At 56.8% G+C, this 12,448-nt stretch overlaps 1 protein-coding gene across 6 annotated transcripts in view; it reads left to right on the forward strand.

Annotated features, from left to right (window-relative positions):
* Nucleotides 1-12,448, forward strand: part of TACC2 (transforming acidic coiled-coil containing protein 2) — a 207,658-nt gene that overhangs the window by 101,092 nt on the left and 94,118 nt on the right. For 4 of the 6 annotated variants that reach the window (XM_029932718.1, XM_029932722.1, XM_029932719.1 and 1 more), the window contains exon 8: nucleotides 8,028-8,162. The exons of the other annotated variants lie outside the window; for them this stretch is intronic. In XM_029932718.1, the coding sequence (XP_029788578.1) occupies nucleotides 8,028-8,162 (135 nt within the window). The remainder of the gene's footprint in view (nucleotides 1-8,027; nucleotides 8,163-12,448) is intronic. 6 annotated transcript variants of the gene reach the window in all.

The following is a 12,448-nucleotide window of genomic DNA, read 5'->3' on the forward strand; positions in this document are numbered from 1 at the left end:
AGGTGTTTTCACACAGACATGCACATAAAACAAGGTTACATAGTGAAGGGTTGACAAAAACGTCGTGACCCGAGGCTCAGGGGAACCTAACCCAGCTTAGCCTGCTGGGAACGTGGTTCAGAATCCAGCTCCTGCCAGCTTGATGGGATGTAACTACTGTGAGTAGCGAGAATCAGCTGCACCTGACCTTGCCCCGCCCACTAACCACCGAAGGGCATTCTGGGTGGGCCCTGCTGCTCCGCCCACCTGCCCCCCCCCCCCTGCTGTAACCAGGGACCACCGACCAAGGGCCTTATAAACAGCAGACACATGTCGTTCAGAGTTCTGGAGCCTGGACGTCTGCCAGGGTGGCCGGGTGAGCACCCCTTCCCCGAGCAGACTTCTCCCTGCTGTGTCCTCGTGTGGGGGAGGGTGCTGCGGAGCTCTGCGGGGTTTCTTTTAATCAATTGTTTTGAGAGAGAGAGAGAGAGAGAGAGAGAGAGAGAGAGAGAGAGAGAGAGAGATAGAATACCTCAAGCAGGCTCCGCACCATCAGTGAGGAGACAGTCTCGGGTCCGAACGCATGACCCCCGCAGATCATGAGCTGAGCTGAAATCAAGAGGTGGGTGCTCAACCAACTGAGCCCCTCAGACGCCCCCTGGGGGTCTCTCTTTTAAGGGCACGAACCCCGTTTGTGGGGCTCTCAGGACCCAGTCACTCCCGGCACATCGCTGGGGTAGGATTCCAACATGTGAACTGAGGGGGACGCACCTTGTCAAGCCATAGCACCACCTTCGGGGCACATCTGCGCAGGGTGGAGGCGGGAGAGGCAGAGGGGGAGAAGCGGGGCAGAGGGAAGGCTGAGACCGTAGGCTCTGGAGGTTCGCTCCCCCAGGAGTAGGGTTGGTGCTTTACATTTAACAGTTAAGTTTGAATTTAAAATAAAAAAATATTTTTTTAATATGGAACCGGAGGGTTTGCCGGAAGCCACCTTTCTCCCTCCCTCTCGATCACCCATCAGTTCTTTGGTGCCGCGTCCTTTCCTGACGAGACATCTTTCTGAATTGGAAAAAAGAGGCGCCCTCACCCCCGGGGCAGGCCTCAGATACAGGGAAAGGGATGTGCACGCACCTGCTCTTCGTAGCGAAACGTGCTTCTTCCCCAGGCCAGAGCCTCTGAACCTGCTTGAACCTGGTCGGGCCTCAGACCTTCGAGAACATTCTGCAAACGACTACGTTGTCCCTGACCCAGCTGTTTAGGATTTTCAAGAACGTTTTTAAAGCAGCAGGACTGTTTTTTAAGTAAAGCCTTCCAGCTGTGTCACACTCACTAAACAGGGTAAAATGGGGCACTCTGTTCCCTCCTGGAGGGTCTGTGCTTTTCCTTTAGCCAGGACTCCTAGCAGAGGGCTCCCTTGGACACAGCTGGAAAGCCCTCCTGTCCACGGAGGCCAGACTCTACTGTGCACCCAAATAACCCAGTTACAGCACGCCCTGCTGCCCTGCCCCTAGGGTTTCTGACTTGGGAAGCCTGGGGCAGAGCTCAAGACTCTGCATTCCAGAAGGATCCCGGGCGCCGGTGCTGCTGGTCTTGGGCCCACACCTGGAGAACCACGAGGTGAGGCAGGGCCGTCTCCTCACCTGTCTGGCTATCCGCAGCTCCCCAGGACCAGAGACCTCTGCCCGAATGTCTGGTTTCCAGCGTCGGACAGGAGAGCCAGGAGCGGGCACCCTCCAGCCAGTGTCATGGCCTCCCTAGAGAGTTAACCATATTCAGAAACTTCAGAATTTTCTCAAGTAGAAAGTACAGGGAGTTCATGCCGACTTACAGCTTCTTTTTTCTCTTGCTCCCGAGTCACGTGGTATATTTTGACGGCAGCCGTTTGCACCAAAAGATTTTCAGCTGTGGGTAGGCATGCGTGAGTTCAACTGCCTAGCAGAGTTTAGCTGGACCTTTATTTAAGCAAGCACCTTATTGTAAAAACTGCATGACAAAGTGAAAGCATTATTGGTGTTTTTTTTAATGTTTGTTTTTGAGAGGGGGGAGGAGAGAGAGAGAAGCGTGAGCAGGAGAAGGGGCAGAGAGAGAGGGAGACACAGAACCCGAAGCAGGCTCCAGGCTCCGAGCTGTCAGCACAGAGCCTGATGCGGGGCTCAAGCTCAAGAGCAGTGAGATCATGACCTGAGCCGAAGTCGGATGCTTAACCGACTGAGCCACCCAGGTGTCCCCTATTTTTTTAAATTAGAACAGGGATCACCCAAAGATCTTCTCTAAATAACAAAATTCCAAAAAAAATTAAAAAATAAAAAATAAGTGACCGAATCCCTTTATGCCATTTAAAAGGTATGTGTTGGGGCACTTGGTGGCTCAGTCGGTTAAGCATCCAATTTTTGATTCCGGCTCCAGTCATGATCCCAGGTCGTGGGATCAGGCCCTGTGTTGGGCTCCATGCTGAACGTAGAACCTGCTTAAGATTCTCTCTCTCTCCTTCTGCCCCGCTCTGCCTCTCCCCTCTTCCCCGCCCCCTCTGCCCCCTCCTGCACTCCCTCGAACACACGCTCTCTTAAAAGGATAGGTAAATGGTATGTTAAAGGTACACGTTTACGAATCCAGTTCCTGTAACCAGCACCCAGTTGGCTGAGCAAACTGTGGTGCATCTCTATGCTTGGTCTGGATCTTTGAGTTTCCACACAAGTCGCCACGTTGGCAATGTTCAAATATTGCCAGTTTCAGATCTCAGACAAGTGCATGACTTTGTCCTTGTCTTGGTTTTTCATGGATCCTGAGCACCTTGACCCGTGTAGGTAGATTTTCCCCTTCTGAATAAAGCGCCGCATCTTGGCGATCTGAGGTCGGGTTCCTTCTGTCCCCTGCGGCCCCTCTCTGCAGTCTCTGTAACCACAGAGCCACTGGTGACTGGTGGGAATTAATGACCCAGATGAAAGGCCCTTCGGATAGTTCTGGGGTGGTGTTTATGATCCTTCCTCGGGTTTATTAACTAGACGGAGTTCTGCTTGGATCAAGCTTGAAAGTGATTTCCCTTCTCTGAGCACAGTTTGCTTTGTGGAGGGAAACGGGGTAAGAATGTTCTGGGAAGGAACTGATAAGCCAGGTCAGGGTTCACGGTGTGGAGCCAGCCCCCAGTTGAACGTGGGAGGGTCGGGATGTTTAGGGCCTGTTCATGCTCTCACCCGGGCTGGGTTTCACATGCTGGTTTGTCTCGAGGGAGACTGGGAGTAGCTCAAAGGGCCTGCCTTGGCGTTTGCAGCCAATTTGCAAGCCCATCTGGCGTCTGGGCACCTTCAGGCTTTGCAGCAGCTGCGTCTCTGAGAATCGACTCTCCCAAGGCCGAGACCAGCTTCTCGAAGCGCAGGCCTCTGCTGGCTGGCTGGCCGGGGCCCTGACTGGCTGAGCTTAGCCTCTCCAGAGCAATGGTGTCGAGGTACTTTCTTCCCCCGACTTGCATCTGACTTTCCATCGGAGCTGAGTCTTTGGCCTTAGCCCTTGCCCCGTCACATGATTGTGGGCACTTGGGGATTCAAGAAGGAGGAGCCTGCGAGCAAAGACGTGTGCTAATACCTTCCAGATGGAGACGTAGAATGGGAGATAAGATGCTGTCACCCATCTGGCCCAATAGGACGTGGTGCGTTCTGCCTGGGGTGATGTCACCCTCTGTGACAGCCAGGTCACTCTGGTGTCTGTCTTTGGACAGGGGCTTACCGTGGCAGCTCTGGCCCATCTCTGAAATGCAATTTGCTGTCAGGTCAGTTGGGAATCTGCCAGATAAGACTCAAGAGCCCTGAACGGGCAAATCGAAATGTAACAGTTATGGACAGCATCTCGCCAGGGCTGGACGTGGGCTGAGTGCGAGCCCTAAATGGACATGGTCCGTGTGTCTCAGGTCCTGTGTGGGTGGAAACTGCGTCTGAGTGGTTAGTGGGACCAGTCTGGGGGGGCCTTGGTGAGGTGCTGAATCAGAGATGGCCAACTCTGACCATCAGCCGTGGCTCCCTAGGGATCTGCGTTAGGAGGGATTCTAAGGTCTTGTCCAGTGGGACCCAGCAGGAAAGAGTGCCATGATCAAGAAGTCCATCTGTGTGCCGGAAGGGAGTCTGGTGGCTTATGTACCCTCTTTCTGTTAACTCTTTGCTTTACCAAAAAAGGCTTAAATTACATCAACACTTCCTTCATCTTCCAAAAATATAAACACGCTGTGAATTTGAATTCGGCTTCTTTGTTATTCTGCTAAGGTTTGGAAAACATTGATTAATTCCTTACATAGGAGAAGGGGTCTCAGAGTTTTAATAAAAGGGCCTTCAGATGCCCTACCCTCAGCCCATTTTATAGGAGAAGAAATCAAGGCAAGAGAAAGTAAGCACCTCGAAGAAATGAAGTGTGAGGCCTGCATCTCCAAGCCCTGGCCTCCTCTGGGCTGTCTCGGTGGCCGACCAGGAGCTGCCGCTGGGGAGGGGGGGTGGCTCAGAGACCTGTGTAAGCACCTGCGTGGGGTCTAGAACCAGGGCCGGCCCTGTGGGCCTGCCACCCAGACCGCCCTCAGGGCCCTGTGCTTGTTTCAGTGCTATGCCGTCAGCGTCCTGAGATTCTCCATCCTTCCAGCACGTGGGGCTCTGCACTTCCCTTTTCCATTTTTGCCCTTGAATCAGGTACTGGTCCTGCCTCAGACTGGGATTCCAAGGAGATGGCACGGTTGTCCTCGCTGTCACTGGCCTATGTGTTGGGGACACAGGGAAGGAGCTGTCCTATGTTGAGCACTTTTCATGTGCCGGGCTCTGTGCTGGGGGCTGGAGAGGCCCCAGTGGCTGAGACTTTAGTAGAGGAGCAGGACACCTTATCTGAAATCGGGGCCCGGCCCCGGCTGGCCCTGCGGGGTGGCACGTTACCCCCACCTGGGAAGGGGGTAGTTTGGTGTCACCTCAGGATGATTATGGGGTGGGCTGGGAGGGGACGAGAGATGTAGACATTCAGGGGTGTGGTCTGCTTGAGTCAAGGCACAGAAGCAGCCCAGAGCATCGGGGACCAGCTTGGTGGGGTTGGAGCAGAGAGAGGGAGAGGACAAACCGGGGATGGGACAGGGACAGAGATGGGGTGTGGGAGGCCAGGGAGTTCTTTCGCCTGGATTCTTAAGGCTACAGAAAGTTGGGGAGGCTTTCAAGCAAGGCAAGGACCTTATCAGAACTCGAGCTGGGTTATCCTGGTGACCATGGGGGTTGGTGTGAGGGGACAGAGGAGGCAGGCAGAGCGGACATGCAGGAGCCCTGCTCAGAGAGGTCATAGCCCTCGTCCCCAGCAGAGGTGGCGGGGACAGAGAGGTTCCGGAAGGAGAAGGGGGTGACTCAACAGGAAAGGGTGATGGAAAGGTGAGGCCAGTCCCGGCTTCTGGTGCTGGTCTGAGTCACAGAGCGCTTCCCTGTTGGGGCCTGACCGCCCCCCCCCCCAACCCGGGCCATCTGGAGGCCGGGAGCAGTTGGGGGGGGCTCTGTCCTTAATGGAGCAGTTCATTCATTTGTTTGGTACCTTTGGCTCAGAAAGCCTGGTGCAGGAAGGGTGTGGCCCTGGCGGTGGGGCCAGCAGGAGGGAGGGCGAGGGACGCAGGCGCCGTGGTCTCCAGGCTGGAGCCAAGGGGACCCCCAGTGTTCCCAGGGCACAGGAGGGCCTGTCACCTGTGGGCGCGCTCCTCAGCACAGTGTGACTGTCACTGTGCTTCGCCCCGTGGATTTGGCTTCGCTCTGAGGCCACAGATCCCAGGGCAGTTGTCTCCCACCCCCCTCCGCCAGGGTTTTCAAAGATGGAAATCTTCCCCTGACCTTTGGTAGAGTTTTCTGGAAGCAGCAGAACCACGGTCTATACGCCTCCCTCCAGCTTGCATTAAATCAAAGCAGATCCCCATGGGGCTTCCTGAGGACGGAGCGCGGCTGCCGTCACTCCTTTGGGAACTGAAATCGTGGACTAGTAAGTAGTGGGGGTTGTAAGTGGCCTGTTCGCTGCCGAGGGACAGAGCAAGTGGAGGCTTCCAGCGTGTGACAGTGGCTCTCCAAGGAGCTTGAAAGCCCCCACTAGTTTGCATTATGCATTTTGAGTCATTTCTTTATAAAAATAACATTCTTGTAGCCACCGTGCAGTTGTTCTAAGTAACAGTGTGAACAGGCGAGGTGTCGCTCCGTCTGTAACAGAGCCCGCTTGGCACTTCTGCGAGCTCCGTTCCAAGTGCGGGCTGCAGTGTTTGTCCGCTTGCGCGTTGGCCTTGCTCCGAGCTCCCCCATGGTCCTTATGCTCCGGCCTCTGTTTTCTCCTCGTTTCCGCGGGGTTCCGGGAGGAAGGCATCCCGGGCTCTCGCTCTGCTGCTGCTCCTGACACCCAGCCTGGTCACGGCCAGTTCGGAAATTCCACCTCTCCCTCTGCCTGTCACATCGAGTGCTCACTGCGGGTGGCCTGGCCAGATGTTGGGACTACACGACTTGGGCTGGGTGACCTCAACTCTCTGAGCCTTATTTTCCATCCTTCTTTGTAAAGTGGGGATGGTGACATTTGCCTCAGAGGGTTGTAGGGAGGGTTGTTTGAGGTCATATGTGTAAAGTGCTTGGCACAGGACCAGGTACCCAGCACTGGGCATGCTGGACCAGCCACCTACCATAAGGTACCTGGGACAGGGCGCACGGGACCGGGCACAGGACACTGGGCACCCAGGACAGGGCACATGGGACCTGGCACATGACACCAGGTACTGGGATGGGGCACCCGGGACCAAGCTGGCCACTGTCCTCCAGATCGGGAGGCCAACCATGTAGGTAGACCTAGGGGAGATGGACAGGAGCAGAACATCCTCGACACTGAACCCGGGGGTCCTGCATGTCTGCTGCCTAGGGGGCTTCCTGCTGGGGTTCACACCTGGGGGGGAGAAATGAGTCCTCTCCCAGAGGCCCAGAAACCTCAGACCCTCACTTCAGCCTCGGACCTGATTTCAGGCTCTCCGTGCTGAGTCACGTAACTCTATCTGGGCTGCCTTGGGCCCTGCCAGCTTCCCTGTGGGCAGCAGAGCGGACGGCTGGGGAGAGGCCGGGAGGGCCAGCCCACCCTGAAAACTGTGCCCATGCTTTTGCTTGTGGACGGCACTGCGTGCGTCACTTTTTGCCAAAGTTGAAAATCAAACCTGTTTTGAGCTCTCTGCTGGAGAGTGTGTTTGCAGGTGGCTGTCAGGGGCCCTTTCTGCACTCCGGGTATTTCCCTGGATGTCCAGCAGGGGGCACTCGCCCACTGAATGTGGAATGTGATGCTGCTGGAGCTCTCTGAGTGTCCCCCACCCTCCACCCCTCAAGGGGTCCCACCGGTCCCTGGTGCAGGGTCCTTGGTTACCTGTCAGCCTCTTGGCCATGGCTTTTCTCAGCCTCTGCTTTTAGGGGTGTGTCCCAGGGAGTTCGCAGAGCTGTATTGTAGTTCTCAATTCTCAGAGCTCATTGCCTATAAACAGTGGTTCGAAATGATCATACAAAAGTCCCCTCCCGAAAACAAGAATCACACAGGACAACTCACAGAGGGTCCTGAGTACCCGCACTGCCTCCATCAAAGAAATGCTGGAACCTAACACATGTGGCATCCATGCTTGGCCAGGGGCCTGCAGCACCAGAGGGTGTCTCCACTGGGTCTAAGCAAAGGCCCCGGGGACCTGGGTCAGGGATTGAGGGAGGCCATGTGTGGGTTTTTAAACAGCCCATTCTAGGGGCGCTTGGGTGGCTCAGTAGGCTAAGCATCGGACTTCAGCTCAGGTCATGATCTCACGGTTCGTGGGTTCGAGCCCCGCATCGGACTCTGTGCTGACAGCTCAGAGCCTGGAACCTGCTTCAGATTCTGTGTCTCCCCCTCTCTCTGCTCATGCTCTGTTTCTCTCTGTCTCAATGATAAACATAAAAAAAAGTTTTTAAAGAGCCCATTCCACGTGTGTGGAGTGGACTGGGTGGGGTCAGGGGGGCCTGATGAATGCGCCATTAGGGAGCCGAGTTCCACAGGGAATCCTTCTCTCTTTGCGCCCCCAGCCCCTCCCCTGCCACTGCCTGTGCGGATCCCACTCCCCGAGCCTCAGGACCTGTGTCGTTGCCTTCTGCCCCAGCTGCTGACGGAGTAGAAGCTTCCGCTGTCTCCTGCCGGGCTCCGGCCAATGACTTGAGCAGGTATCATACAAAGCTTGCCCTCCCTGGTTGCTGGAGAGGGGGAGGGGGCTGGTGGTCTCTGCCCCCTGAGGCCTTGGACTGAGCTGCACCGCGGATGGCATCAGCAAGATTTTGACACTTGGGATCAGTGATGCCGGCAGTCATTTGGGCTGCAGCTGATCTGAAGTTGAACCTTGCAGGCAGGTGTCCGTGTGGGAGTGAGTGCATTGCCGGGGCTCTCCAGAGACGCAGATCCTACGGGATGTATAAATATGAACAGGTTTTTGTTAAGAACTGGGCTCATGTGAACGGGGACTGGCAAGGCTGAATTCTTCAGGGGAGGCCGGCGGGCTGGAGGCTGGGAAGAGCGGAGGCCGGAGCTCCATCTGAAGGCCGTCTGCTGGCAGAGTCCCTCTTCCTGGGGGACCTCAGTTTCCATTGGGTGATTTAGTCACTCATTTATTTCTATCAATAGGGACTCATAGTTTTCTATTTTATACTTCAGGTTATCATAAAATAATACTTTACTCACTTTTTTGGCTCAAATTGTCTTAGCTTTTTGGCCATTGGGCTTCCAGGGCTTTATGTTGAGGGCAGGATAGAGATACAATCAGATTTGCATTTTTATTTTTTTTTTCGTGTTTATTTATTTTTGAGGGAGAGAGCATGATGGGGGAGGGACAGAGAGAGAGAGGGAGACAGAGGATCTGAAGCAGGCTCTGTGCTGACAGCAGCAAACCGGACGCGGGGCTCGAACTCATGAACCGTGAGATCGTGACCTGAGCCGAAATCAACATTCAAACTGACTGAACCGCTCTGGTGCCCCAGATTTGCACTGTTAAAGGCTCTCTCCCTAGCCGCCTGGCAGGGCGGGACTGGTTTCTGGGCTGAGGCTCTGTGTCCTGCCCGGAGCCCAGGGCCAGGACGGGACCCTGCGTCACAGTGGTGCCATTGCCTTAAGGACACCGTCCCACTGCACCTACAGACTGTTGCTCAGTCCTCTCTTTCTCTGGCTGATCTGAGCCACGGGGCTGTGGCCTAGATCCAGGGATCCAAACGAAACTTGTCTTTCCCCTCTGGCGTGGGTCCCTGGAGGTTCTCCAGCTACGTTTCAAAAATGCATCGACGAAAATTTCATTTTGCTGAAATGGAAGTTGTTTGCGGCCCCTGGGCCGGAGGCTGCGGTCCTTCTTGCTCTCACGGTTCAGAGATCCGTCCTGCGTCTGTTTCCATTTGCAGCCAGGCTTCTCGGCTGGAGCCGGTACGCCTTCTTTGTGTTTCCCGTGCACAGGCGTGGTGCGGTCCCTCCCCCCACCCCACCCCTGTGGTTTTGTCTTCCCCTCTGTGGGCTTGGAGGGGAGCGGCTCCGCAGTGAGGCCTGGTGTCTTGACAGAAAGGCCTGGGGCACATCTTATTACCAAACCGACAGATGCTCCGTTCTTGCAAGCCTGCTGGGCGACTTCCTGCCACCTCTAATGGCTGCTGTGGAAATGAGGACACGGCCCCACATTTCCAGCACAAATGGCTTTTCTCGGGGAGTGTTCACACCCCCCCCTTTCCCCCATCCCCGCTGGTAATCGTTAGGGCACAAGCCTTTGGGAGAACAGATGTGACTGAGAGAGGCCACGGGGAGGAGGGAGCGTTACATACATGTGCACCCCCACCCGGAGCAGAGGGTATGTCCAGGGGGGAACACTGTCCACTGCGGTGGCCGGGTTTCCGGCCTTCCCTTCACCACCCTCTACAGCCTCCACACTCAGCAGACCCCCTGACCCCTGAGAGCACCGTATCGGGGTGAATGGAGCTCATCAGAGGCTGCAGCCGGGCAGAGAGTGACACTAAAGGACGTCTAGCAATGCAAGTCCAAAGCCCTCATGGTTCCAAGGCAGGTGCAGCTGACCACGGGTTTTTGAAGCCTCTGGAGGCTTGTGGCAAAGAGCCTGGTATGTTGGCACCTGGGCCGGGGGGTGGGCAGCGTGTGAACCTGAGTGAACAACACCCCTGCTCAGAACTGACCCACCTGCCGACCGGCTGGCTGGGGACAGCTGTCCCCCAGGAATTGATAGCTTGGAAGCCTGGCCAAGGGGCTGCCTGTAAAGACCTGGAAGAAATGAGATCAAGAAGCAGCTTCTTGGAAGAAGGAAGTGGTTCTGTGCTGATGCAGGAGGCCCAGGAGACATGCCGCCCCGAGCTGCAGCCTGGGACTGGGGGGCTGGTGGGTGGCCCTGGCTCACCGGGTGGCAAGATGTCTCCCGGGGCCCTGCCTGCATCGGGCGGTCCTGATTGCTCCACACTCCCCCCCCCCCCCCCCGGCCCTGAGAGAATCTCCTGGGGGGGGATGGGCTGCGTGGCTCCCTCTCCCCCCGCCAGGTTAGAGACGGGCGCCCCTTGCAGCGTGCTGCGCACCCTCGCACTCGGAGCCAGCACCTCTGCCCGCTCGCAGCTCAGCGGGTCATCCTGTAGGTGGGCTGGGACCGTCCTCTCTGTCTTAAGGATGTCGGGTGGCTGGTGCTGAGCTGCGCCGAGTGGACTCGGGTCTGCCCTGCTCGTTCCTTAGTTACATAAGCCACCTGCCAGTGCAGTCGTTCTGCCTGAAGGACCCACTTCGTACGGGGCAGACCGGGCCCGGATGTGCGGTACAGTGTCCCCTTCCTGGTGGGACCAGCACAGCCCACCCGCTGTGGGCCTTCGGGCTGCTGGTCGGTCTCGTGATGGGAGCCGGCGCTTGGGCGGCTGGTCGGGCGTGTCCGGAAGCCGCCCGTTGCTGGCTTTGGCCGAGGGGCAAGGGGCGCAGTGTGCGGAGGCTGCTACTCCACCAGCGGAGTCCGCAGAAGGTGGCTGCCTCCGTGTGAGCAGAGCAGGTGTGCAGGGGTGCGGCCCAGGACCCCAGCCAGTCTTCTGGAAGGGAGGGTGGGCGGCCCAGGGCGGCTTGTCTGGGGTGCCCCAGGAGGAACTCCCAGCTGAACTGGAGTCCCGGGACCCCTAGGGCAGCCTGGAAGGGAGCCCGACCTGACGTGGGGTTCGGTGAGGAGCCAGTGAGGGCGTGGCTGGGGGTGGGAGGCTTCTGGGAAAGCCCCCTCCATCCCTGGTAACCCCCTTGGTCCCAGATGGTGTTGGCTGCCATGTTACGGTTTTTAATTTTTGCCCTTTAGGCAAAAGGCTGCTTTTCTTCCAAGCCAAGCATATGCCTTAGGGCCTCTAGACCTGGCTGGAGATAGGAAGAGGGGGGTGCCAGCCACAGGTCAGTCATAGACAGCCCAAGCGGGGGTGGAGAAATAGACCCAAAATCCACGACAGGGTCCCAGGCAGGTGGGCTGGGAGAAGGACTTCTCACGAGCACATGCAGGGCTCAGGGCCCTTCCTTGCTGGGCATGGCTGCTGCCCGTGTCAGTCACAGGCCTGATGCTGCAGCCGTGGGAAGTGATGAGTGCTCGGAGTCTAAGTGGATCACGTGATGGGGTCTTCTGCTTTATTTATTCGTCGTCTGTCCGTCCGTCCATCCCTCTGCCGGCTCCATATCCCGTGTGAGCCGTGGTGCAGGGGGAGGAACACAGAGTCGGAGAGACTGGCCTCAGGTCCATTCATGAGCTGTGTGACCATAGACAAGTTCCTTGACCTCTCTGTGCCTTAGTTTGCCCATCTCCAAACCACCACTGGTAGTGCCCACATCTTGGAGGCCATTGGGAGCAGGAAATGAGGTATGTGAAGAATGCAGCTCATGATTGGCAAACGGGAGGCATTTCATGAACGCGGGCTCTCCTCTGCCATCCAGCCGGGCTGGGAGTGCTGGGGGGAGGGGGCGAGGAGGGGACGGAGACAGACACAGCGGTGATAAGTCAGCACCCTCAGCACCGAAACTCTCCAACAGGGCAGAGAACAGACGAGCCTGAAGAGAGTGCCGCCAGCTGGAGGAGTCGGGGAGGCTTCTTCTGAGGGTGAAGTGGTCCTTCAGGGACGGGAGCTGCGTGCGCCATGGCTCCGGGGGCGGTGGGGGTGCCCAGCAGGTCAGGAGAGCCTGGCTGGACTGGAGGGGGCGACACAGGTGGCTGTGGGCTAAGTGACATTAGTGATAGAGACACAGGCATGCGGGCCCTGGTCGGAGTCGGGGGCGAGCCTGCAGCCAGGCCGAGGAGTTTTCTGGGACCCATAGTGTGAAAGAAAGATTGTTTCCTCTTTATTTTTAAAAATTTTTAATGTTTATTAATTTTTGAGAGACAGAGAGAAACAGAGCATGAGCAGGGGAGGGGCAGAGAGAGAGGGACACCCAGCATCCAAAACAGGCTTCAGGCTCACAGCTGTCCGCACAG

Source organism: Suricata suricatta, chromosome 2 (genome assembly GCF_006229205.1).
Source record: "Suricata suricatta isolate VVHF042 chromosome 2, meerkat_22Aug2017_6uvM2_HiC, whole genome shotgun sequence".
In the NCBI taxonomy this organism is placed as follows: Eukaryota; Metazoa; Chordata; class Mammalia; order Carnivora; family Herpestidae; genus Suricata; species Suricata suricatta.